General features: G+C 38.6%; 1 protein-coding gene across 1 annotated transcript; it reads right to left on the reverse strand.

Moving 5' to 3' along the window:
* Nucleotides 1–7,109: 7,109 nt before the first annotated feature.
* zgc:163022 (putative ferric-chelate reductase 1) lies at nucleotides 7,110–25,997 on the reverse strand. The gene is made up of 15 exons (XM_062441945.1): nucleotides 25,796–25,997; nucleotides 25,321–25,457; nucleotides 24,713–24,810; nucleotides 24,484–24,553; nucleotides 23,110–23,301; nucleotides 19,407–19,508; nucleotides 19,116–19,260; nucleotides 18,423–18,530; nucleotides 10,184–10,299; nucleotides 9,464–9,550; nucleotides 8,869–8,960; nucleotides 8,392–8,450; nucleotides 8,136–8,279; nucleotides 7,283–7,302; nucleotides 7,110–7,199 (listed from the first exon to the last, which is right to left on the reverse strand). The coding sequence occupies exons 1-15, from the start codon at nucleotides 25,995–25,997 to the stop codon at nucleotides 7,110–7,112; spliced, it is 1,662 nt and encodes a 553-aa protein (XP_062297929.1).
* Nucleotides 25,998–26,630: the final 633 nt, after the last annotated feature.

The raw sequence follows: 26,630 nt of genomic DNA on the forward strand, positions 1-26,630 counted from the left end.
TTGTCAGACATCACTTATCAGGACAGAAGTGTGTTTACAGGACTGCTAATCCTCACTTTGTAAGACAATTAGTTGTCTTCTTGAATGTAAGAAATCATACAAAATATGGTAATTTGACACTTAATGGGGATGGAGATGGCAACTTTCTGAAAGTATGTGTGCAGTTGTGAATATGCTCACTGGCATTTGCCCAAATGGGCACACACTTGCAGCACTCACAACCCACACAAAGACCAAATGGTGTGTTGGCAGTCAACTTACATCTCAGATCTGCTTCTTACTGTGGGAGAGCAGGTTGTGTCAGAACAGCCTGGATGAAGAAAACAATACAGGGAAAGAACATAGTGTAAAGAATAGTGTGTAAGTCACACAGGTGTATAAGAGTCTATTTTGGGGAGTCTCATGCTGTGAAAAACACTTTTCTATTAAAGACTGGTTTATGAATGCACCAGTAACTATTCATTTATAAACACATATGTTTATACTCCAAAACTTTCTCAGTTTACATGTATTAGAAACACAATTAAAACACACATATTATAATACCTGAAACAGTGTGTCAGGTTAATGGTTCATGGTCCGGTAATGATTTGCTTAACTGAGCTGGACCGGTATATTAAGTCAGACTGGGTTCAGTTTCAATCAGATCACATTGCGCTTCAACATCAGTTTGGTCTGTAAATACTGAAACATCACAGAAACTAGTGTGTGAAATACTTCTGATCAACACACATTCATTTTTCCACACAACATACAGCATTAACAGGTCATCAATAGTGTATTTTCACTAGCTGCTGACACAGCTGGAGTGTGCAGCTCATGCTTGACACTGCTGTTTATAGGACGTTATAGTTCATAAGTGTGGACGCTCACGTTATCTTTACAGTTATAGTTATTGTTCTGAGTGTGGACAGCCTTTTAAATACCTATACTCATATCCAGATCCAACCTCTTTCTGTATTTTACTGGTGTATAAGACCCACCCCACTTTTAAATGAAAAATATTGCGTTAAATGTACGTCTTATACACCGTTTTTTGCGATACTTCTTTTTATCTAATGCTCTATAATGCATCACCAACATGTTATGCAGGTATGTGTTTTTCATTAGTATTTTCATATTAATGCTGACTGAGTGTCTAAAGGTGATACCATTAAGATAGCATTAATAAAGAGCTGGACTCAAACCTGAAACATAATGTGCACCGTTGTCCAGTAAACTGCCATGTGTATTTGTAGTGTTGTTTCTAATATATGATGAAAAGCTTAAAATAATAATATAATCCTTCTGGTTATTTTGGCAACACCTGTGCTTACTGTTGTTAACGGAAATAGTTTACAGGTCGCAGAGATCTTTTATGCTCGTAGGAGTTGTCACATGAGGCCAAATGTGAACGGTTGTTAAATCTTATGAGGGGATGAAAGGATGGTATTCTGAGTGGGAGATAAGTGGTGTTGTAGACCTCCTGCCCTGTTGAGGCATGGTTTTACATAGGTAGCTTCCTTTACTTCTCTTTCAAACCATCTGTCCTTCCTATTCAAAATATGCATGCTGTTGTCCTTGAAAGAGTGTCCCTTATCTTTCAGGTGTATGTAAACTGCTGAGTTGTGTATTTTTTTGTTCCTTTTGTAGGAATACCAACACAGTAAAACACTGTACAGCTCTTAATTTTAAAATCCACAATGTTTTGAAAAATGTTGGTCATGTCGTACACCAAATATATTTTTTTCCACCTCTGAGATCAGTGAAACTTGCAGGTTTTTGCAATGCACCGGTCTGCAAAACCTGCCAGTATACATCAATGTGAGGAGATGGTGTATCTGTTGTGTTCTTCATTTATGTCATTGCTACTTTATACCACAAGGCGGTACTGTAGTGATTGTAGAAGCAAATATAATAATCTGTTATATTTAAAAGTTAAAGTGTCCAGAAGTCCAAACAGAAAAATCACCAAGAGTCGTCCAGCTGAATGCAGTTAGAGTTTTATTTGTCGACAAATAATCCACGGGATCAAGATACAGCACAAGCAGCACAGAAAATGATACCAAAGTTATTTTCGGATCAAATGTTTCTTTTATACTGATTATTTTGCTGACCATGGGAAATCCCCTTTGCCCTAGTAAATTCCAACCAATCAGATTCCTTCCAAAACAACTTTTCTTGGCATTGATCACATAATGGTCTTTTCGTCAAAACTCCAGTCGCAGGTGCATGGAGTTTTTTCAGAGTGTAGCCTTGAGTCTTCAGACTGTCATACAGGGGTTACTTCAGTTCAGTTTCTTCTATACAAGAGACACTATCTCAATTATAATACTGTTTCGTAACTTTTGTTGCTGCATTCTCATTTTAAAAGATAATAATAATAAAAGTGTAATACATATAATTAATCACATATAATTCAGGGTATGTTTATCAGATCATCAAATGTACTCATTCACTCAGTAAGTGCAGAATCACATACACCTCATCTTTTATCATAATGCCCTCAGTTTTGATTATCTTTAGCAAATAACAATCAATAATTAAGTACCCTTTAAGCAGATACAACATTGTTCATTGTTAGTATTTAACACCCAAAATGTTACACTACATGATGTAAGGACTGTGATACGCAGTAGAGTTACAGTTAGATACAAAATAACAATGGCGACACCAAGCGCCGAAGAATTTACATTCAAATGTATTGGGGTTTTATATTTAATTACTTTTACTTATTACTACTTATACTGTTATACTTTCACTAATTACTTATATTTTATTACTTAGATGAACACATTTAGATTAGGTTGTGATCCCTGCTTTACTGTAAAACTGCAAAGTCTAGTTAAATGATTGGATTGAATAAAGAGCTACGTTTAGGATTATCACTATTATATGTTATACTTCATTATTATCATTATTTTGATCATTTTTTGCTATATTAGAACCCTTTTGTCTGTTGACATAGCAAAAAAACGTGTTTTACATTTCATTTTGTTTTAGGGAGCAAGGAGCAAACGGTGCTCCTAAAATGACAAAATGACCACTTATTTACAGGGGCCAAGCATTCCGCCACAGTGGGATGGAAGTAAGGCTGATGTCACTTTTTGTAAATCTTTGCATCCCTGTGTTAATGTGATCTCGTGTTTACCTTTTGTCTTGCTTCCCTCTGTGTTTAGAACAATACTGAAATAAAAATAAAAGATGGGCCTGGAGGGGAAGGTCCAGCCCCAGCAGGCCAAAAAAAATGGGACAACCTTAAAAAAAATATAAAGTAGGTGAAGGTTGGGATTTGTTTTACCCATGCAAGTTACTAAATACTTTGCTGAAAATTGCTGACGTGATTGACTTCCACCGCCTTAGGATTGCAAATATCCAGGGACAGGAGAGGGGACAGGTGGGAAGCCCACTGCTGCTACTTGGCCCTGGTTTGTCCTCATGGATGAGGTACTAGGGCAGAGGCCTTCTATTGCCCCTGTCCTAATTGCCTCCATCCCTGAGGACACACCAGGGCCAAGTGATACAGTGGAGGACGAGGATGAAGATGAGGGAGGATGACCTCTTCAACCTCATCAAAGAGGACATGAGGCTGCAGAGGGAGGCAGAGGAGAGGAGAGAGCAGGAGAGCAGAGAGAAGATGGAGAGGCTCTCCTCTCTGCTGGAGAAGATTGTTAATACATAATTTTTTTTTGGTTTATTTGTTTTATTGTAATTTAGTTAATTTATGAATTTCTTTTAATTGTATTGATTGTTATTGTTAATAAGATTTTATGTTTTTATATGTTATTGTTATAAAATAAAAATATTATATATAATACATATTTATTATATAATATATAATAAATATTTATTATATAATATATAATAAAGTGCTACTGTTCAGGAACAACAAGGGGTTTCATATTTTCTTTAATATTTTCTTTTATTAGCAAAAGGATGAAACTTAACTCTACAAGGGGGCAGTCTTAACATTTAACTATTTATAAAAAATACATCAGAAATAACAATTTACAGATTATTATTAGAACATTATGTACAATTATGAACAAACTATTAACAAAACATGTATTATTAAATACAACACTACTACAATTCCAAATGTTTTATAATAATAAATAATAATAATAAAAATAATAACAAATTAATAAGATTTTGCCACATACGCAGCCACCACTCCATCACAGTGCTAACATACAGAGACAACCATTCACAGTTATTCATGTTGCAGGTTTGAGGAGAACATGCAAACTCCACACAGAAGGACCCCAGCCAGCTGGCAGGATCGGACCCTTCTTCAGAACCTTCTTGCTGTGAGGCAACAGTGATAACCACTGCACCACCATGCCATCCCCTCATTGTGAACAGCCAATCCAAACCCTAACTATAACAAATTAATTCCGTAACCTAACCTTAACTTAACCTCAATTCACACCTACCACTAACCGTAACCAGGACAAAAACAAACAAGCATTTTGCCTCATTAAGACCAGGCTTTGTTCTCCATGAGGATAATTGACCCTGACAACGTTGGTGTGTATATGGGAAAGGATCCCAGTGAAGTAACAAAAGCACACAGGCAAAATAATGTATGATTACAAGAATGTAGTTGTATTCTTGTGTATGTTTTTAAAGCCTATCAGCACATGAGAGAGAGCTAGCATTGGGGGTTGGGCAGGCAGCGCCACTCACATCCTCCTTTCACAAAATATTTCTGTATTTTCAAGGTAATCCATGGTGGTATAGACGCTGGCTAACCAATTACTTTTTTGCCTTCCTTTTTCTCTTTTTTTTCTCCAAGTTCATCCCATCTTCATTGACAAATTGTGGTGGATGGCAAGATGTAAATGAGATCCTTATTACAGCATTGTTCATCAAGCTGGTGCTAGAGTGACTTCAGTGACTAAATGAATATGCATGCAAATTTGTTAATTAAGTTAATTATTCTGCTGAAAATGAATTTGTCTCCCTGAAATCTATCCTGCAATAGCTTTTAGCGTGTTTCAGTCATTAGTCACTTGCCATACTATTTAAAAACACATTGGTTCATTCTTTTTTAAGAAGGAAAAGAAAGAGGAAAGTTAAAGTCTAACAAGAGATTATAATACAAGAGGTCTATATTTTTATTTTGGGGCTGTACTGGAATGTCTTTGCATGTTTTAAAGTTAAGCAGTCTGACATCATAAGGATGAAGCAGAGGTAACTTTTTGCTTTTGATTCGAAGGGAGCATTTTACATATGTTAACCCAGTTTTGAAACGTTACCCTTGTTAATGACTCCTGACACATACAATTCCAATTCTGACCAATTGTGGTCAGAGTGTTAGTTGTGCATGCTTAGCTTGATGTTTCTATTCAATGAATAATCATGTGCCAAAATAATTGAATTTTTTTTTGTTTTAAATATTTTCATCTGGGGGCCTTTTCAAGCAAATATTAAATTTGATTGTTTGCAATCAATTACATTACTTTATGAGCATGTCTAGTAAATTCAATTTTTGGAAATTGTAAATTGATTGACAGCCTTAATGTTTTAACTTTTAAATGTAATTTTCCTTTCCGATTTTCTGCTTTATTCAAGTTTGGAAGGCAAAGAGGACCCATTCTAAGGCTTATACAAAAGTGATTGTGGCTTCACCTAATTTCAATTCAACTAGCATATTTTCCAAGTGACTACTATTATTACAGACCAGTGGAGGATTTAAATGACTGCATTTGCTGATTGTGAATATGTCCTCAGTTAAACCAAGCCAGTTCTTTGTAAACCCATTCACAGGAGCCCACACGCAAAACACTGGTGCCTGGTCAACATACAAGACAGTCTAGTGTCAAGTGAGAAGAAGCTGTTATACAAGGAGGGTCTGTTTGGATGATTGCTGCATAACATACATTGCTAGTATAAAGTATAGAAATAGTGCTGTCATCTGTAAATATTTAGAATTTATTGACATTTATTTGGCAAATTATTTTTCAATGATTTTTGATACTGATTCTCAATATTTATGTTTATAAAATGCATCAAGATAGAATTTCTTACAGAATGATCATTATTTATTTATTATCTTATTTTAAGGTTTTTTTTTTCTTTTCAGTATTTATGTGATGTGTCACAAATTGTACATATACTTTGGATAAGTTGTGTCTTGTGAGTTACACATCACAGTTGCTGTTGTATAGGATAGGTGGGTTGCCTTTATTTTATAAGTTAAGCGCTAATTAACATATGGAATGGACTCAAAAAAGAGGTTTTGGAAAGCTAATGAGATAATAATGGAATCATCAATCAATCAATCTTTATTTGTATAGCGCCAAATCACAACAAAGTTATCTCAAGGCACTTTACACATAGAGCAGGTTCTAAACCGAACTCTTCAGGTTTTAATTTATAAAGAGACCCAACATTCCCACATGAGCAGCACTTAGCGACAATGGCAAGAAAAAACTCCCTTTTAACAGGAAGAAACCTCAGAACCAGAACCAGGCTCAAAGTGGGCGGCCAGTGGGAATACCAGTAATAACAGTGCCCATAAGGGTGAAATGGCAACTATTGGAAGGGTCAATCATGAATTAATGATACATTCTAATGTTTGTCAGTGAGGGTGATGTATCTGTTATGGGACACTAACTTACTAATTAATGGACAGGTAATCATGAAGTAATGATTACTACTTAGTAACCACTCTGTAAGATACACTACTTTACTTGAGGGTGCACAAAACTGGTGACTAATGGACAAGTAATCATGAGGTGATGATTCAGTACTCAGTAACAGCTCAGTATGATGCACCATTCTAGCTGCTGTGATTCAGGACGTAGAACGGGTCATCCACTAAATGGAAGATCAGCAGTTTGATCTCTGCTTTCCTGTCTACATTTTCACACCCTTTTGATAATGTAAGGAGTAGAAGGTACACATATTTGTGTTAAAATGTAGGGAGGAAAAGTAAACAGTAAAGTACAGATACCTGGAAAATCTACTTAGTACAGTAACGAAGTATGTACTTGTACTGCCCAAACCAATCTCACATGAAACATGAGGCTCTTAATTACAACCTATCAGCAGCTAAATGAGTCACAGTCTTCAGTATAGACAGAGGCATGTTTGGCAAACTTCCTGCAACATCATGGCTCTTCTTATGAAATTCCAATTCCAACCAACAATGCCACCAAAAAGGCCAGATTTCCCACGAAGAACAAAGTCATCAGCAGGACATCAACTGATTTCTATGGTGACAAAGCAACACAGTTTACATTAGAAGACAGATGTTATTGCTTATTTATTTACTTTTAAGCATGTTTTGTCTTACCGTAGAAGATTCCAAAGTATCTGTAATCCAAAGAAAAGAGTAACGATTAAGACCTAAACAATAAAAAAATGATTTCCATGTAAAAGTTTTTATGATTGGTTTGTTGACTGCTAACAGATCCAGCAGCATCTTGACCCACAAATTAAACTGACTCTAGCAAATTAAATGGACTAGCTCCAGTTGGTTTCACTTGTGGAGCCGTTGCATCTATTAGTTTATACAGTTTTGGACTAGATGCTACTGAAAACCTTCACTTTAGAATTACAGCAGTTTAATGTTTCTGTCTGTCAAACAGTTTTCTTTTTTCCTGGCAGCCTTGCAAATTAAAAGCACACACACTATATCTATAAAAAAAACTTGGAAGATTAGGAAGGGCAGATGTGAACACAGAAATGGTACCAAGCCTATTAACTTATCCACTGATTCAGACCAGGGCAAACAAACTATAGCTGATGACCTGACCTTTATTCAGTTTACGTCACATTATTAAGGGTTTTTGAGGTTTGGGATTACCCTAAAATGTAAAGGAAAGTTTCCCTGAGCATGAATGCTTTTTTGGTGCAGCCTTAATCTTGACAGTAATCCACATTCACACATTGTCACTGGCCTTATCGTTTCACATGACACATCATGAACAGTTTCCCTGACTTTGTTAATTAATGAGTTGAAAGAAAGAAGTCAATCCAACACTCACTAAATGAGGCTCGCAAAGGTTATAATATTTATGCACACCACCACTTCAGTTCAGGTTCTTTATTGTGCCTTCTTTTCAGCTGCAAAAAGGCACACATTAAGATGCACTTCATAACTTTTTTTAAATTTATTTTTTAATCCGAATTAAAAGGGTATTTACCTGTTGTGTTGACCGGCCATTTTAAGTGGACCTCCAACAGGATGTAGAAGAAAGCTTCCCAGCCAATAAAACCACCCATCACTTTTATCAGCCATTGTTCCGGAGTGCTGTCAATCAACATCAGGCCTGTGCATGTTGCTGCCACTGTGTAACATCATACAAGAGTCATACAAAGTTCACAAGCACAGTCTCTTGAGGAAGCACTGAACATCTTTTACTAAAAGTGCTCTGGAGCAAAATATATTTAGGCCTTTACCAGCTAAAGTCTTTATTACCACTGCATTCAAAGCATGAGTCCAGTTGAACAGAAACCTCCTGTCACAGAAAGAGGGAAAACATTTCAATTATCAGTGGTTTTAACTGTTATCATTAGTCACTTCTTGTACTTGACAAAATGGATCGCACCCCAGATGAAAATGAGCAATCTCCATGACAACTAAGCCACATCCTCCAGAAAAGGATAGTATGTGACCTTTCAGTTAAGTTTCTTGACAAGCAGCCTTTTTTGATTGTGATTGTTTTCTCTCAGTGCTTTGTGCCTCATCTCATACCAACAGTTAGTTTGGACTTTTTTTAACCTCAAAGCCGATCTTTATTCAAACATGGCCACAATCTATACTCTGGTACTGTATGTGTTTGTCCAACTGAATCCAAGTCAGCAGAACGCTGATAATATTTTGTCATCAGTTTTAAGGACTTGTTAAATCACACACAAACATAGCAGGTTACTTACAGTGCATGTTGTGGGCCACAGCGCAGCATAGCCAGTATGGGCTGGAGGAAAGACATGATCATAACCAGGCAGCCTAAAACAGGGTGGGCACCCTGAAAAAAGCAGAAGGCAACACTGACATTCAATGATTTACACGTGTCACACTGAGGAACTGGTTACACTTAATTCTTCCATTTTCCATTTAAACAGTATTTCAGGAATATTTTATGCAAAATAAGAGTGATACTTTGTTTGAAGTGTATCATTAGGTAATCAATATGTCAATATTAAATCTGCTCTGAAAATGTTGCCAAGTTAAACATTTTACTAATTTAATCAAATGTATTCAGTGTCATTTATTCATCACTATTTTGCTGGAAGTTGTATTTTTTAAACTGTGGACAGAGCCAGGCTCTTTTCCCGACCACACGTATTCTTTATGAAGTATCAACACAGGCCTGTTGTTTCACAGCATCTCAACTGTCATTCTTATCATATGGTAAAATGACAGAGAAGTAGACTGCTAAAAAAGAAAAAGCCTTAACAACACATCCTGGGAGGCTTCAGTCTATATGATGATGGATGGAAATTGTTCATACAATGCTGATATACTGACCCCAGACCAGTCCTTGGCATATGAGAATGAGAGGATGAAAGCAATGGCTGTAGCTACTACTGTCAAACTCATCACTGCAACATGGACCTGGAGAAGCACATACAAGACAACATTCTCAGAAATGTGTTCTCTAAAAAAAACACACACTGGACCTTTCTGGTATCGATCTTCTCATTTGACTTGGCTTTAATGGGAAATAAATGTATTTCCTGTTTTAGTTGCATACAGCCATGGTGAAAACTGGGTTGTAGGCACAGTGCTTCCTATGGAGATACTAATTTGGACACAATTACAATGTATCAAAAATGTTTCACTTATTAATACCCTTAGTAATTATCCTAAAGACATCCTCTCAGCTTTGGTAAAACATGATAAAAAAACTATTTTGATTAATAAAAATTCTGAATTATCCTCTACACACTGTCCAATAATGTACGAGGCATTTAGTTTGTTGGTCTCTGCCACAATTCATAATATACAGAGAATAAACTACACTAGATTATCATGTCTCCCAAAGCTGCAAAAATATTCAACACAATTATCAAAAACAGTTTTTTTTATATATATATTGCTGCTGTCTTTAATTTTGTTTGTTTTTTCATAGTAGTTTCACTAAATGTTTTTTGTTCTTACATCTTTTTGAAATCTGATCAAATGTGGGATATATCGTTTAAAAAAGTTATTCCTCTGTAAAACATTGTTGTATCCATGAAGTCTCACCAGAAACCAGACATCTTTGCCCCACAGGTTCTGTCCCTTGGCCAATCCTTTTAGATACCTGGCTACCATCATTCCCAGTGATCCTGTGGTCATCCAGGCTATCAGCATCAGTGATCCTGAAATACAGTCAAATGTTGGAATGCTGCCCTGTTCTCAGATCACACTGTATGGTTTTATGACTCAAAATGCATTTTGTCTTCTCTCTATGAAGTAGCTAAGAATAGTAGGTCACATTTAAGACCAGTGCAGTCAGCAGACACCAGAAGGCTAAATCAGTGACTAAACCTTAACCATCCTGAACAATTAAATAAATAAAAAAATAAAAAAAATAAAAAAGTAGTTACACATGGACAGATTATATGACAGTGAACTAATAGTAAATGGACTGTATTTATATAGCGCTTTTCTAGTCATTCATCAGTTATGAAGTAATCAAAGTACTTTTACATTACGTCTCATTCACCCATTCACACACATTCATACACTGATGACAGAAGCTACCACACAAGGTGCCAACCTGCTCATCAGGAGGAAATTAACCATTCATACACATTCATACACCGACGGGAGCAATTTGGAGTTAAGTGTCTTGCATGTGGACTGGAGGAGGCGGGAACTGAACTGCCAATCTTCCAATCTTTCTACCTCCTGAGACACAGCCTTCTGTATTGTTTTTTTAAGATTTAATTTGTGATTTTTGCCTTTATTTAGATAGCAACTGGCAGAGATGCTAACAGGAAACAGGGGTGTGACTGATAGGTCCGGCCCGGCCAGATTCAAACCAGGGATACTGCGATCATGTGGCATGTGCTCTAACCACTTGACCACCAGGGCGCTCCAATGACTTCTGTATTGTTTTGACCTTTCAGACATGTAAACCACAAATGAGATTAAAGCTGTGTCTGAAATCACTTGTTATTTACTACATAGATAGAGTTAGTGCCCTCTCAAAATTCCCCTTCTACATTAAAAAGTGTCCATGACATGATGCTGGTAACATGCCGCTAACATCCTACAATGCAACATGTCAGTGTGTCTATTACTGTAATGACATAAAATACTGATTATTCATACGAGTCCAAAATCTTGTTTACCATAGAGCAAACCATGAAGTGGCTGTTTTATAAGAAGTACTAAATAATTACAGACAAGCTTAGAGTCTATAGTCACACTAACCACGCTGTTATCCCAAACCAATGGACAGATCAAATAAACCATTGATATCCCTCAGCTACATTATACACAGGCACCATAGTTAAGTTCACAATGCAAAGTAGCACTAAACACAAAATACAGCTGAGGATGAAAGGAATGTTATTAGTTTGCAAGTATTGGATACATTAACATTTTCACCTGACAGTGGTGCTAAATGGGGGAAAAAACACTTTTTATAACTTACAAACTGAATACAAAATGTGGGTCATATACTCTTATCTGATTTCAAAAGATTGTATGAATTATGAACATCTGCGTTTTTAAATGCAGGTAGTGCTTGTTGTGTTCACACTAGTGCAGAGTTCAGTATTACATAGCATAAATGCTCTTGCTTTGTAAAACTATATGACTTTGGAAAGTTGAGAGCACTAACAAGATAAAACAGTGTTTGTCTCCCTGATACATCTCTACAGTACTGTAGATTATCTCCTAAGGCAAAGGACAATATTTCACCTATCTACATCTGTCTACAAGCCTGTGCATTCACAGCCATCCAAATTAAGTGGTCTAATGAAGGTAGTTGTTGATTCACATCCCGACTACACCGGATGTGTTTCAGTCCCATTTTTTACTTGAACTCAGGTCAGACAGAATAGCTACACTAAATTTATTTCAATATAGCAGTCCACCCTCAGGGAAGCATGAGTGTGAAATATATTCTTTATATTGTTATTTAGATTGGGAACTACTTCTTTCTATGTAGTTTGTCTATAGGGTTTACCGTAGTTTAGATTGGGCGGAGTGATACGCCGCACACTAAAGTCATGTATCAAGTTTGTTGCCGGTGCCACCATGGGGCCACTCATCTGTTTATTGAGTGGAGATTAAAAGTACACAAGTTGCTCTGAAGAAGCTGTCCCCGTGCTGTTCTTACCCACGACCCGAAATAGACTTAGGTGATGCTAACCTACACCCAGCCTTATACTGGTGGCAGCAGGTTTGTGGAAATTTTGCCGGGGAAGCACCGCCGCTGCATTTTTTCTCTCTCCTCACCATGGCCTACTCCTGCTATCAGCTAAAGCTAAGCTAGTGACTCGGTCAGTGTACTGCGGATTTAAAGGAAACAAGACAACTAACGGACTTCAGATATCAGACTTTCAACCTCCAAGACAGCAATGAAGGACAACGTACGTCGGTAACAGAGACTGGATACGCGACTGCAAAGTGGATACTACTCTCTCTGCTGTCCGTGGATTTTCTCACTGCATCATATTGCAGTTGTGCTACATGTGGACTGATCTGCGCGGGATGTTACAGTAAAGTTGTGATCCTGCTGCTCTGGATGCTATATCATTGAAGAGGACCTGCCTAGTTAAACAAACCAAAGACATTGAAATATATATGTGCTACCTGTGAACTTTGAATGCACATTTTTTTTCATGTGTCTGCCTGGAAAATGAACTATGTCAAGTAACAACAACTTCTGGTACGAACTGCCTTTTCATTCTACTTCAACCAATGCTGAAATGTGGCAGTACTGCAAAGGTGATTTTCCTCATGTATTCATGGGAGATGGAAAAGAGGACTTTACTAAATGGTGCAGACATTTTGAAGTGGCTGTGGAGGCTGTTCAAAATTATGATGAGGACAGTATGGCTAAGCTGATAACACACATGCCTAGGTGGCGCTGCTTTTGCTTACTGGGATAGCCTACCTGACGCAACAAAATCTGACTACACTGCTGTAAAAGACAAACTGAAAGCTGTTTTTGTCCACATTTCAAAGTTACTTTAAGGCACGCACTCGCCTGCCTGGTGAGACATTTACAGTGTGTGCTGCTGAAATTAGCTGACTGGTGGAGGAAGCTTTTCCCACACATGGACAAAATGCTAAAGATGGAGAAAAATTCAGGCGCTTCATTGCTGGAATTGAGCCATATCTTCAGGTACGCTGTCATGAACAAGGATTGAACACACTGCATTCTACTCTTCAGTTTGCAATGCAGATTGAAAATGCTCAGCATGCTAGCAGGATGTTTTCAAACACAAACGCCCTGCAATGTTTTTCACAGACACAGGTCTCACCTGCTGTCTCTCCTTTGACATCTACTTACCTTCCTGCATCTTCCACGTCTCTTGGAGTTCAGTCAGCCACCTCGGATGATCTTCGAAAAATGCAGACAACACTAGAGACACTTTCTGAAAAGGTTGAGCAATTACAGCTAGAGGTGCAACGCCAGCAGAGGCACAACCTACGTGGTTCATCAGATTACAGATCTCGTCAACGGAGCCTCACCCCTGACAATGAGCAAGGCCGCAGCCATTATTATCCTTCAGACAGACGATCTTATAGGGACTCTTCGTGTGACAGATACTCAGCTTGTGATGGCTCCTACAGAACATCAAGGCACGAAATGGGCCGTTATGATAGACGGGATACCCACACTCGCTCTGGATCACCTGAGCGTTAAGCACATGGTTATAGCCCATCACCCAGAGACTACACTAAGCGTGGTCGCTCGCCTGACCGCCGAGAGGATAGACAACAGTCTCAACAGTCTCCAAGTCCTGGACATGTACGGTTTCATTCCCCTTCACACACCAAAAATCGAACAAGGTAAACTACAAGTAGTTGACAATGAGGGCCAATTGCCAACTACTGACTCCACCCAGGCCCATAAGGACAATGATGACCCACCTACTGATTTCCCCAGAGACAGTTTATCTGAGGTCAATGTGTCATGTCGATATGTCTCAGTTGTAATTGAGAACACTGTTGTTTATGCTTTTGTTGACACTGGGGCAGATGTTACAGTTATCAGTGAAGAGTTCAGAATGTCTATAACTGCACTTCAGAAGAAACCAATTGTTAAGCAGTTTATTCCTCTCACTGGTGTCACAGGTGATCCTCTTGATACTGTTGGTTCAATCACAGTCAATTTGAGCATAACCCACAAGCCTATGACACATGCTCTTCATGTTGTCAGAAACTATACCAAACCACTCATTTGGGTTGGGATTTTCTGGTTGCTAATGGTATCATTGTAAACACTCGAAACATGTCTATCATAGTAGGTGACGAAGTAGTTCCATTAGTCAGCCCACACCAGTATGTCCCTAAATTAACTGAGGTTACCGTATCTTCTACAGTTGAAGTTCCTGCCATGTCAGAGATGGTTATCACTGCTAAACTAAAAGCGCCACTTAAAGGACTGGTACACAATGGTTATGCAGGTGTGTTTGAGCCACACTACACTAACCAGTGCTCTACTGGTTTTGCATGGACTGTGGCAAAAGCTGAACGGGGTTTAATATGTGTCAAAGTAGCTAACTCCTCAAGTGACAATGTCAGGTTACAATGTGGCACACAGATTTGAACCGCATGATTTGTCACACCCTGACCTCACAAGTACACAACAAAAGAAACTGACAGAAACATTACATTCATTCTCAGATGTATTCAGTCAGCATTCACATGACTTTTGAAGAACAAAACTGGTCACACACAAAATTACAACCAACTGTGACACCCCCATCTCACAAACATACCTCTCCTTCTATTGTCTGGTCAGTCAGACACTACTTGAGTTCTAATCCATTCACAATCATCACTGATCATCGCCCACTCATCAGTCTAAGAAAACTGGATGTCACACATGACCCTACAGGACGACGAGGTCGCTGGGCATTGGAGTTAGATCCATATCAGTGGACAATAATACACAAAGATGGAAAGAAACACACAAACGCAGACGCTATGTCGCAGATCTTTCACAACCTGATCCGGTGGTAGCAGAGCACACACCACCTTACCCACAGGATGACCAAGCTTCTCCTGTTAAACTGGAAACTCCTTCTCCACTTCCAGTACTGCAGAGTAAGCTAGTGGAGCCTTCCTCTGTGGCCAGCACAACAGCTCAGGTTTGTGTATCAGACAGAGACAATTCTGTTGTTCAGACAACCAACACAGGTATGGACTTGTTAAAGCATACATTGTCAAGTCAGGGAAATGACATTGTAGATGAACAACTTTCTGATTTCATGTCCTGATTCCCAAAACACTCATCAGAGACTATGAACATTTTACATGGTAACTCCTGCTCTGGTCATAATAGCGCTGATCGCACATTCAAAAAGGCTCTTACTATGTGCTATTTGCCTTGCATGCGGTCTGACATTGACAGTTTTTGTGATATGTGTCACACATGTGAAGCTTATAGGAAACCTGTGCCACAACACAGAGCTCCTTTACAATCCATACAGGCAGAAAGACCATTTCAGTTTGTGCGTTGAACGTTTCATACCTGAACATGGTGTTCCAGAGGAACTGTTTTCAAATCAGGGACGACAGTATGAATCAGATTATCAAGACAATATGTCAGAGACTGAACATCCCATACCAACCCCCGTGGCAATGGGATGGTTGAGAGATTTAACAGGACTTTGAAAGAACAGTTGGCTAAACACATTCATCAGAACGGTGGTGAATGGGATCATTATCTGTCAGCAGTGGTTCTCTCATTTAACTCCACCCCACACTCCAGTACTGGATACTCACCTTATTTTCTTGCTCATGGCAGGGAGCCTCTTCTACCTGCTTCGGTGACTCTGTCCACACCATAGACTGCATATAAGAAATGGACATAACATCCGTGACGTCACCCATTGGTTTGTGGACTGCTGCTCAGAGGCCAATAGTATCAGATCTGAGCAGCGCCATCTTGAAAATTTCAGGTGCATGCCGGGAAAAATAAAAACAGGGATTCTACTTATATGGGCATCAGGAGGAGCATGAGGCGCCCTCCTGAACCTGTGAACCAATCAACCTGTCAATCACCACGTAGCCACGCCCTAATGCATACCCTGCTTTATCGTCAAAAATATAATATCAGGGAGGCCAAAATGTCACAAATGAACATCATACTGCATTGAAGAAGGCTTTAAACTAGCGATTGAGACCATAAACACATTTTGAAAACGTTTACTGAGGTTAGAAATCAAGTGAGAAGTTGATGAATTCTCCATTGACTTGTATAGAGACGGAAATCCTTTTGACACCAAAACGGTCGCCCCCTGGTGGCCTTTTGATAGAATGCAGTTTTAAGTTACTTCCGCGTTGGCCTCATTTCAGAGGACCGGAACTCCCCGCCTGGTCCACACCCGTGGTATCAATGACGCCACAGAATTATGGCACAGAGCTGGTGAAACGGCTTGACACAGTTTTCCAAGCTGTTCGCTCTCACCATGAGGAACAGAGACTCAAACGTGAGTACTACTTCAACAAGCATGTGAGATTAAAACCGTATCAATCTGGAGATATTGTGCGGATGGATGATCCTACTACACAGAAAAAGAAACTAGATCCTAACTGAACTGGACCTTACAAAGTTGTCTCCTCAGAAAACCAGACATTCTTCTACAAGCTGTTGGATTTGAGACGTCCTCAAGTTGGACCAAAAATCGTTCACTATGATCACTTAAAACCATATCGATCCAGCTGGGATCCATCCTCAGCACAGGTGAACCAGCCTGTGGTTTCACAGCATGTGGACACTCTCCCCAGGTATACAGCATTATCTGGGTCACTCCCCTTGTATCCAAGACAACCTGACACTGGACAGGCTTTTGCCCCTGCCTGCCCCTCAGTTCCCCTGCTAAGGAGACCGTCAGGACGGGTCTCTCAAGTACCCCCTCAACACAACCAAAGGCCAGATGCTGCTCGTGCAGTATCTGCTAGGCCGTGTGACTCATCTACTACTCATTCAGGATGGGTTGTTCGCAGACCTCAACGGCTGTTGCTGTGAGATATCCCCTCCCACTTAAATGACAGATATGGACTATATGGACTGATATGCACCTTTTTATAAGGACGATGTTTAAGTAAAACAAAACAACAAAACACAACTGTTGGGTGTTTGATGTTGTCAACTTTAATAAGTTTACAGTACTAAAGGATGTTATGTTTATGTAGCTTCAAGGGATAAAGATTAAGTAATTTTGGCTTATTATGTCATAAGCTAATTTGTGTTTTCCCCTATTCATGTGACATGTATGGTATACTGTTTCAGTTTTCCATTTGCATTGCAGTTATGGTATTTTTTTTTTTGGAGATAACATTTATTTTTCATGAATTTTGAAATGATGACATTTCATTTGAAGATAGGGAAGAATGTAAGATGATTTATTTTGTGAATAATTGTTTTAAAGAATATATGATTTTGTTATTGGCTGGATGTTTTAAATGACTTCTATAATAGTACATGATTTGATAAATATATTCTTTATATTGTTATTTAGATTCGGAACTACTTCTTTCTATGTAGTTTGTCCATAGAGTTTACAGTAGTATAGATTGGGCGGAGTGATATGCCGCACAATAAAGTCATGTATCAAGTTTGTTGCCAGTGCCACCATGGTGCCACTTGTCCGTTTCTTGAGCGGAGATTAAAAGTACACAAGTTGCTCTGAAGAAGCTGTGTCAGGCACAGACCAGGTGGACTCAAATGCAGAGACACAGGGATGGATAGTTCTCAGTAGTTTAAAATCCATCCAAAAGTCAAAAACCGGGAAATCCAAAACTCAGGGCAGAAGTACAAAATCACTAGGCAAACTCGGGATCCAAAAGGCAAAACTGGTTGATACTCTAGAATTTATAACAAGATATGAACGTCTGAACTTTGACAAGAAACTTACATGAAATTGACAAGACGATCTGGCACAGAAGGGAAAGAGCACACCACATATATACCCTGGAGACTAACGAGGCACAGGTGTAACACATTAGGGGAAGGGAGGCAAACAGGAGGGGAGGAAGCTAGACAAGACAAGGGAAACACACCAAAATAAAACAGGAAGCAGACAAGACCAAAACCAAACCTACAAAATACACCACAACACAACCGGGCCCTGACAAGCTGTCCCCGTGCTGTTCTTACCCACGACCTGAAATAGACTTAATTAAGGTGACGCTAACCTACACCCAGTGTTTCATTATGCTTATGTTCTGCTGTTACATTAACAGGACAAAAACAATAGTATTCTTCCAGTTGTTGCTGGTGCACATATCAGTCTGGGTAGGCTCTCACCATGTACTTTGATAATAGGAGGCCATACTCCTATTGTGACAAGCTGAGGTCTGGAAATATCAATCTTGTCAGAGCTGATGAAGGTATCTGCATGGAACTGGATTAGTCCTGAAGGATGAACACATAAAACAGACAGCTGAATGCTTTACCTCCTGTTTACTATAACTTTGGAATGATGTTTGCACCTCAGCTTACTTTTTATTAAGAAATAACTGTTGCTTACCTTGTTAAAGCTGAAACATGACTTTCTACATGGTAATTGAAACTAAACATAGCACAAAAAGTAAGGACATACGTGTTCGGTAGATTATTTCTTTGTTGTAACAATGCTTCTTGGTAATACATCTTTTACTGTTGGAAAGCTTGTTTATTTCCTTTTTAAATGGTGCCACATTTGTAAGGAACATACATTTGTAGGATGAGCAGCAGAGCTGAGCATCTGGGTTGCGCCCATGAAAGATTTGCCAAAGACAACAGTATAATTGTTATTGCCAAGAAGCATTGTTACAACCAAGAAATAATCTACTAAACACAAATTTCCTTACTTTTTGTGCTATGTTTATATTAATTAGTAACACATTCCAGAACATAAAACACTCCCCAGTACAGTAAGTGTAATATAAAGTTTATGCATCAGTTATGATAACATTGTACAAAGCAATTGCTCTGGCTGTCCATTTCTCCAATATTTACCATTGCTGCTGGGTCCATGGGCATACATGAGATAGTAGGCCATGTTAAAGCCAGATGTCCTTTGAGTAGAAATTGGATTCATTGAGGTGAAGGAACAGCTGATAACCATGCCGTGCACTGATGCTACTACATCAGAAACATTCCCCTGATGAACAGAAATCATTTCAACATCAAACTGAATCTGGTTACATGAGCAGTTCATTCATTGTACTGTAATGTAAGTACTGTATTAAGGTACAGTGCTACTAGCTTAGCTATCAGAAGTCAGTGGCATAAGAGACATTTCAGTACCAGAGGAAGAATTCTTGGAGCCGTTTTTCCAGTTGAAATGGCATGCTGCAACTGCACCAGGCCATTACTGCCTATGCCACAAATATAAATGTCATCATTTCCCTGTGGACAGACAGATGTAAGAATATGAAAATCTCTGGTTTAGATTTTGATATTGCTCAGATCAAAATCATTCAAGATCATTTTTGCCTTGTATTGCTACCACAAGAATTGAAGCTTTTTTAGGAAAGTTTCAGGAGCAGGACCACACCTTAACTGTGCCATTTCTGGCAGCTCATTTCAGCTGGGGCCATCAGCATTGGAATGCTAGCACCCCCTGCTGCTCTCCTCCAGCAAGCGCAACAGACCCAGACCCAGACAACATCAGCCCTACATAGTAAGGAGTTTCTATCTGCTGATTTTGGGGTTTCCATGGTGGACAATGATTCTTCGCCAACTTCTTGGCCAACTGAGATTATGTATTCTTGTTTGCAGAAAATTCTTGAAACATCTGCAACTGTCATGAGATCTACCCAGTTGTCATTGCTTTCGCAACCAATGCAACATAACCAAGGCCACCAAAACACATAATACCCATGTTTACCTAAGCTGCATCAGCTTATTCTTTAACCTCCTTAGTGGTATCAGCTTCTTTTCTAAACTCCTAACCAGGAGCCAGGCTTTGCCTCCAGCCATTCTCAGTTCTCATTTTTACACATTTTTTTGTTTAGGTTAAAATGATATTAATAAGGTAATGGCACTCTAAAATGTTAGGGAGATCCACCAGGCATAGAAACTCATCATTATTCCATTCTCATAATATTCTGTGAAAACTCTGACCAATCATATCATTCGGTCCGAATGGGGGGTAGAGGGGAAGGGAGTGCGGGGGTGGGACATAGGAGGGAGGAAGGGTTGTTGCCTGTTGTTGCTGCACAGCACTTTGAAGTTTTTTCAAAGTGCTGTGTGAAATGCAAGAAAGGTAATAGTCATTTTAATTTCACTCTATTTTTGGTAGTACACTCAAAACCAACAACTTTTGTGTTTATTTAATTTAATCAGCTGAGAAGTCATTTTCTTTAATTTAGAGGGTTTAAAATTACTACCAAGTGTCACCTGTCAATCAAAGTCAGACTTGGCGGCTACAGTAGCTCAGCTAACTGGCTAACTGTAGACTGTAGTAGTAGTAGTGTTAGATATTAACAATAACTGGCCACTAGGCAGGTTAACCACTGAGGAGAGCGTAGTAGGGGAGAGACCACGGTCACACCACTACGTCACAGAGTAGCCCTTTTTTGCAGGCTCAGAAAATCAGGAAAAATGAGAGAGTGAGAAACAGTTTAAAGCTCTATCTCCACAATTCAGTACCGAATAGTTATCAACCTTTTCACATGTTTTCTGTAACCATTTTCCAACATGTATAATATGTTTAGAAGTAAATCAATGAATTGACTTTACACAGACTTTAAAAAAACAGGGTCTCAGGCGGCAGGTACACACACTGCATCGTGGGTGTTTTGGGTTAGCTTTTCCCTCAACAACACCTGCTTTTCAAATTTTATTTTTTAGATTACACCACGGTAATCTGCTCTATCTCTACTCAACCAGCTAAGACAGATGGCTTCTGACCTAAAACCCAGTTCTGTTTGAGGTTTTTTCCTATTAGAGGTCAGTTTTTCTTTGTCGCCTTCACCAAGTGCTTGCTCATGAGGAATATTGGTTCTCTATAAATTAAAAATGTGGTTTGATCTCAAAGTATGGTCCTGACATGCTGTCATGAGATTTTGTTGTGATTTGGTGATATATAAATACAGTTGGCCTGATTTACCTTCTTAACCCTTAGATGCATAAGTGGGGTCAAAAATGACCCCAGCGGTTGTTTTTTTGCAATATCTTTGTAATTTTAAATTTTTATCATTTAATCTTCCATGTATTCCTCAAATAGGTTGTCTTTGACACAAGGCCATTTGGATTTGTATCTAATTTTTATATTTTTTAAGTAATTGCATTTTTTGTATCAGTACCACACTCTTCCATATGTGGGGTCAAAAATGACCCCAATCATTTTCTATGGAATTTCAAGGGTTAACCCTAGGAACCTTTGATTTTTATCAACTGTGACTGTCAGGTATATTTACTGTCGATCCACACATCTAACGTCAGCAGTCTCACCACCCCTAAAGATTATTTTTTCACAGCAACATACATGTATTATTAGTACAAGTATTATCATCATTTTTATACCTCAGAATATATATGCTGTTATAAAATATGAACTTAATTTCCACATACATGATTTTTGTGTGATATAGTGTTGTGTTATCATCATCAAATTGTAAAGTGTCCTTGGATATGTGAAAGGTGCTATATAAATCGCACCTATTTTTATTATTATTATTATTATTCTTATTATCAAATTACTTTTTAGTTAGCTAACACTAGCTAACTAAGATAGCTAACATTACTGCATTTGTTGTGTAGAGAAGCAGATGGTCACTATGATGGTTAGGGTTATGACAGGGCCAACAGAAGAGAAAGAGGTGTAAGATGTGTGCAAAGCCACAAATAGTTGTTGGAAATGCAGTGACCCTGTGTGCAGTGCTCACAGCCAGAAACAAGTAGTTTGTAACAGCTGCTCACAGTGAGAAGAAAGAAGACGCGTGTGTACATGCATAGACAGACAGACGGATACACAAACAATGAATGTTGAAGTTGTGATAGCATGGAAAACATGAAATCATTCTTGTGTTATAATATTGCATTAAATGCATTGATTCTAATTGGGATACTTTTTGACTGTTAACCGTTTTTGACCTTTTTAAAAGCTGTTTTGGGATAAAAATGTTATAGAAAAGTGATAAATGAGCTTGTCAAACATGAAATAATTCTTTTGTTGACCAAAATATAATAAAAATCATCATCTTTAACCAAAATTAAATAAATTTCTTAAGTCTACAGCATAAAACACATTCATTCTTATTGGGGTCATTTTTGACCCCACTCATGGAAGAGTGTAGGTATCGGTAGGTCATGCATCTAAGGGTTAAAACAAACTAAAACTAATTAATCTGGTCAGTCATACCCATTTTTACTTCAAAGTCCAATCTCTGCTTAATCCCTCCAGGACTCTGGCGTTTCTCCGTTCATTACACACTCCTTCAGGATCAGAGCCCACCTTCAGCCTCCCATAATGGCATCCCAAATTACTACATACGACTCAAGGGCTGTTGCATTCCAAACATATCATCACTACATCCATTCAGATCTCAAAGATCTTACCTTCACCAATCAACCTAACCCTCTCCTCCTCTTTTGCTCAGCTATTCTGTGCCCCCTCCTCTCTCTTCCTGTTTCTTCCTGATCTTCCTCTTCTACCCCCACTTTGTACGGTTCTGAGAGGGTCTATCGTTGCTGGGGTGCTACGGTGGATTCCCCACAGTGCTGTCTGCATGTGGATGAACTGTGCACGTGAATTGTTTTTGCTAGTAAGTCATTTAAATTCATCTTGTCGATGGTGTGGTCCTGGCTAGTGAAAAGATAATCAGTCAAAATAATATTGATATAAAAATTCTTATGTGAAAATCCACAGAATCTGAAATGTGATCTTTCATTTTTGAGATAACATGATAAACTAAAACACAGACCAACTTAAAGTTAATCCTCCAGGTATATACAAAGAACAGGTAGGTATTCAAATAGAATAAAGCATTTATCTTCACATTACCATCCTCTGATCATCTGAGAATCCAAAAGAGATGTATCCATCAGAAGGACCTGTTATCTCATAGTGGACGGCTGTGTCATTGGGAGTTATGCTGGCTGACATGAAATAACAGTTGACACTAACTGCAGGGTCACAGTTTAAAGGCTGACTGATACACACTTTGGTGACACCACAGCCCGATTTGGAGATATTCTGTTGCAGGAAGAAGAATAAAGCTGTACAATTATATTACTACAACCTGGTATAAAATGTCAAATTTAGAACATCAACAACACAGAGACTCTCAAGAGGTTTCCATGCACATGCACATTGCAGACAGAAGTACCGTAAAAACAGGTGTATAAGTCGCACCATTGTGTAAGACGCAGTCTATTTTGGGGGATTTCATGCTGGGAAAAACACTTTTACAACAAAAACAAAAAATAAAGACTGGTTTATTTGAATGCACCAGTAGTTATTCATTTATAAACACATATGTTTATATTCCATAACTTATTCAATTTACTTTTACTTGAAACAAGTGAGTTTCAATTAAACCTTAAAGAAGACTTTACATATTCAATACAGTGTGTAGCTGTGTGCTTACTTGAGCCCCAAACTCTTTATCAGAGATGTCGCTGTGCACAATTAGATTAGTGCACCTGAGTAGTCTACCTCAACATCAGTTTGGTCTGTAAATACTGAAACATCACAGAAACTAGTGTGTGAAATACTTCTGATCAACACACATTCATTTTTCCACACAACATACAGCATTAACAGGTCATCAATAGTGTATTTTCACTAGCTGCTGACACAGCTGGAGTGTGCAGCTCATGCTTGACACTGCTGTTTATAGGACGTTATAGTTCATAAGTGTGGACGCTCACATCATTATGTTTATAGTTGTTGTTATAGTTATCGTTCTTAGTGTGGACGGCCTTTTACGTTCCTATACCTATACACTGGTTTTTACGGTAATTAAAATGTTGGCATTGAAAATAAAACAATAATAAAATAAATAAAAACCAAAAAAACATACAAACAAACTCAAACAAAACAACAAGAAAACATTATTATTATTATTATTATTATTATTATTATTATTATTATTATTATTATTACATCCAGAATATCCTCTATAAGAGATTGTACAATACCATTTGGTCACACTACATTTGGGCAGTCAGCATTCTCTGTGTTAATCACAACTCACTGGAATGTCCTACATAATGACATGGGGAGCTGTAAACCAGTTAACTTGAGAACTTTACTCATGTCTCTGACTTATAAGTGAATGATTGCAATACTTACAGCAGGTGGTGCAGGTTGATTTATTGTGGTTGCCATTATTTGTGGTTTGGTAGTTAGACTGGTAGACCCACCAGCACTGACATTAAAGAAGGTCAGGGCAGGACTTGTAACATCAACCCAGAACGTCTTGAAGTTCTGCACAAAGGATGCACTACAAAACACACAAAACCAATTTCAATAAGGTTGAAAGATATATGATTAATGCAATGTAATGGCTCACATTTCTGCCCCACTTGACCATGGCAGTACAGCAGAACAGAATATAATAGAATAGAATAGAATAGGATAGAAAAGTTACATTAAACCTTACTGGAACTGAACGGGTTTTGTGTTTCCTGATAATTCTGATCTCCATGTCACCTGAATGGATGTCTTAGCAGAAACTGAATTATGGGATACAGCTGAGCTCTGGAAACACACACACACACACACACACACACACACACACACACACACACACACACACACACACACACACACACACACACACACACACACACACACAAACATGAAACAAAGTCAAGTTATTATATTTTCCCTCCATATTTGAACACTTTCCTGTTGTGTTGTGCGTTAATATTTCTGGCTTGAACAACTAAGTTTATGTATAGAATTTATGCTTCAAATATTTTGTATTTAATTCCAAAATGTGATAATCCTCCAGAGACCCACTCTTTCTCACTCCAGTATACCATGCTCAGATTCACATGACACACTGACATGTCTAACAGCTGGGGTAAGGAGAATTTTAGAAGCCAGAAAAATAGCCAGAATTTCCATATAATCAATGCACACATTCTATGCATACATGCTGTGGTATAATGTTAGCTATGGTTTGATATGGTATAATTTATTGTGTTGCCTGCTGTAGGCCTTACTGTTCTCAACATCAAAGTCTGCTTTATGGCATAAACTCACAGGCCTCTGGCTGCAGGTGAGGATCTGAGCAGCCATTGTTGTCAGAGTAAAGTAGCCCACAGGAGATTCCAGCCCAACCTGTCTTGCTTGTAACAGGAAACCAAAGAATGGTTTGGAGCTTGGAGCCTGAATCTTGACTGTGGGGAAGAAAAAAACCAAAACATTCCAGATTAATGTTCACAGCCCAGAAAGCCCTACTGACCAGGAATTCAGGCATTACTAGACACCCACATAAGCATATTATTTATCCTTTATCATAAATAATATGCTCATTCCGAGTAATATTAAAATAAACATGCAGAAGTAATTTTTTTGTGATTTAGAACCTAGTACCTAACACCCTTGTTTTGTGGTGGAGGGGGGTGAGAGATATTACTAGGGGGTTTAGAGAAAACATGTTATGGAGTCATTTTGGATAAACCTATACCCATGAGGAGAAGCCATTTTTTTGTGCATTCTTGAGCCGGTCGCTTACCTGTGACCTCCTCTCCAAGCCTGTAGCTGCTGCGGTCCGTTGTGATGGTGTAGGGTGCAGGGCCGGTCTGCGGGCTCAGCTTATTGTGGCGGGGTCGCAGGTCAGCACAGCTCGCCGTAACTAGGCCCGAGCTGTAGCAATGAACCGTTGGAGCAACACACAGCAGCAGCAGCAGCAGCAGCAGCAACACAACATGGTCCATTGCAGCAAAATTAGTTTCCACTATATTCACGCATACAGCCAGTGAAAAACTGAGACAAAGGATAATACATGCTGCCTTTCAACTGCGAGGAGCTCAGGTGTGGAGAGGACTGGTGTGTGGAAAAAAGGGAGGAGGAATGTATGGCCCACTGGGATCAGGCTGCAGGTAGATGCACACCTTCTTTCTGTTACACAAATAGGAGAGGTGGGGACTGGTGTGTGTGTGTGTGTGTGTGTGTGTGTGTGTGTGTGTGTGTGTGTGTGTGTGTGTGTGTGTGTGTGTGTGTGTGTGTGTGTGTGTGTGTGTGTGTGTGCATGGATTCAATGTAATTATACTGTACCATGGCTATTCTTGTATAGTTTGTGTGCTTACAGAATCAGGTGATCTCATTCTACCCTCAAAACAGGAAGAGTGGTTTCAGCTGTTGCTAAACAGCTTCTTGTGCTTTCTAGAATAGTGAATTATTCCAAGCAAGACAATGACAAGACAATGTCACATTGAGTGTGATTCAAACTGTGATTATCAAATGATGAAAATGTTAAGATGAAGTAGTTTATTTCTTACTTAAATGTGTATTGACTGCAGGTTAATTATAGGAAAAAGAATGACACATTTATTAATTTCATAGTGACT

Source organism: Scomber scombrus, chromosome 20 (assembly GCF_963691925.1).
Source record: "Scomber scombrus chromosome 20, fScoSco1.1, whole genome shotgun sequence".
In the NCBI taxonomy this organism is placed as follows: domain Eukaryota; kingdom Metazoa; phylum Chordata; class Actinopteri; order Scombriformes; family Scombridae; genus Scomber; species Scomber scombrus.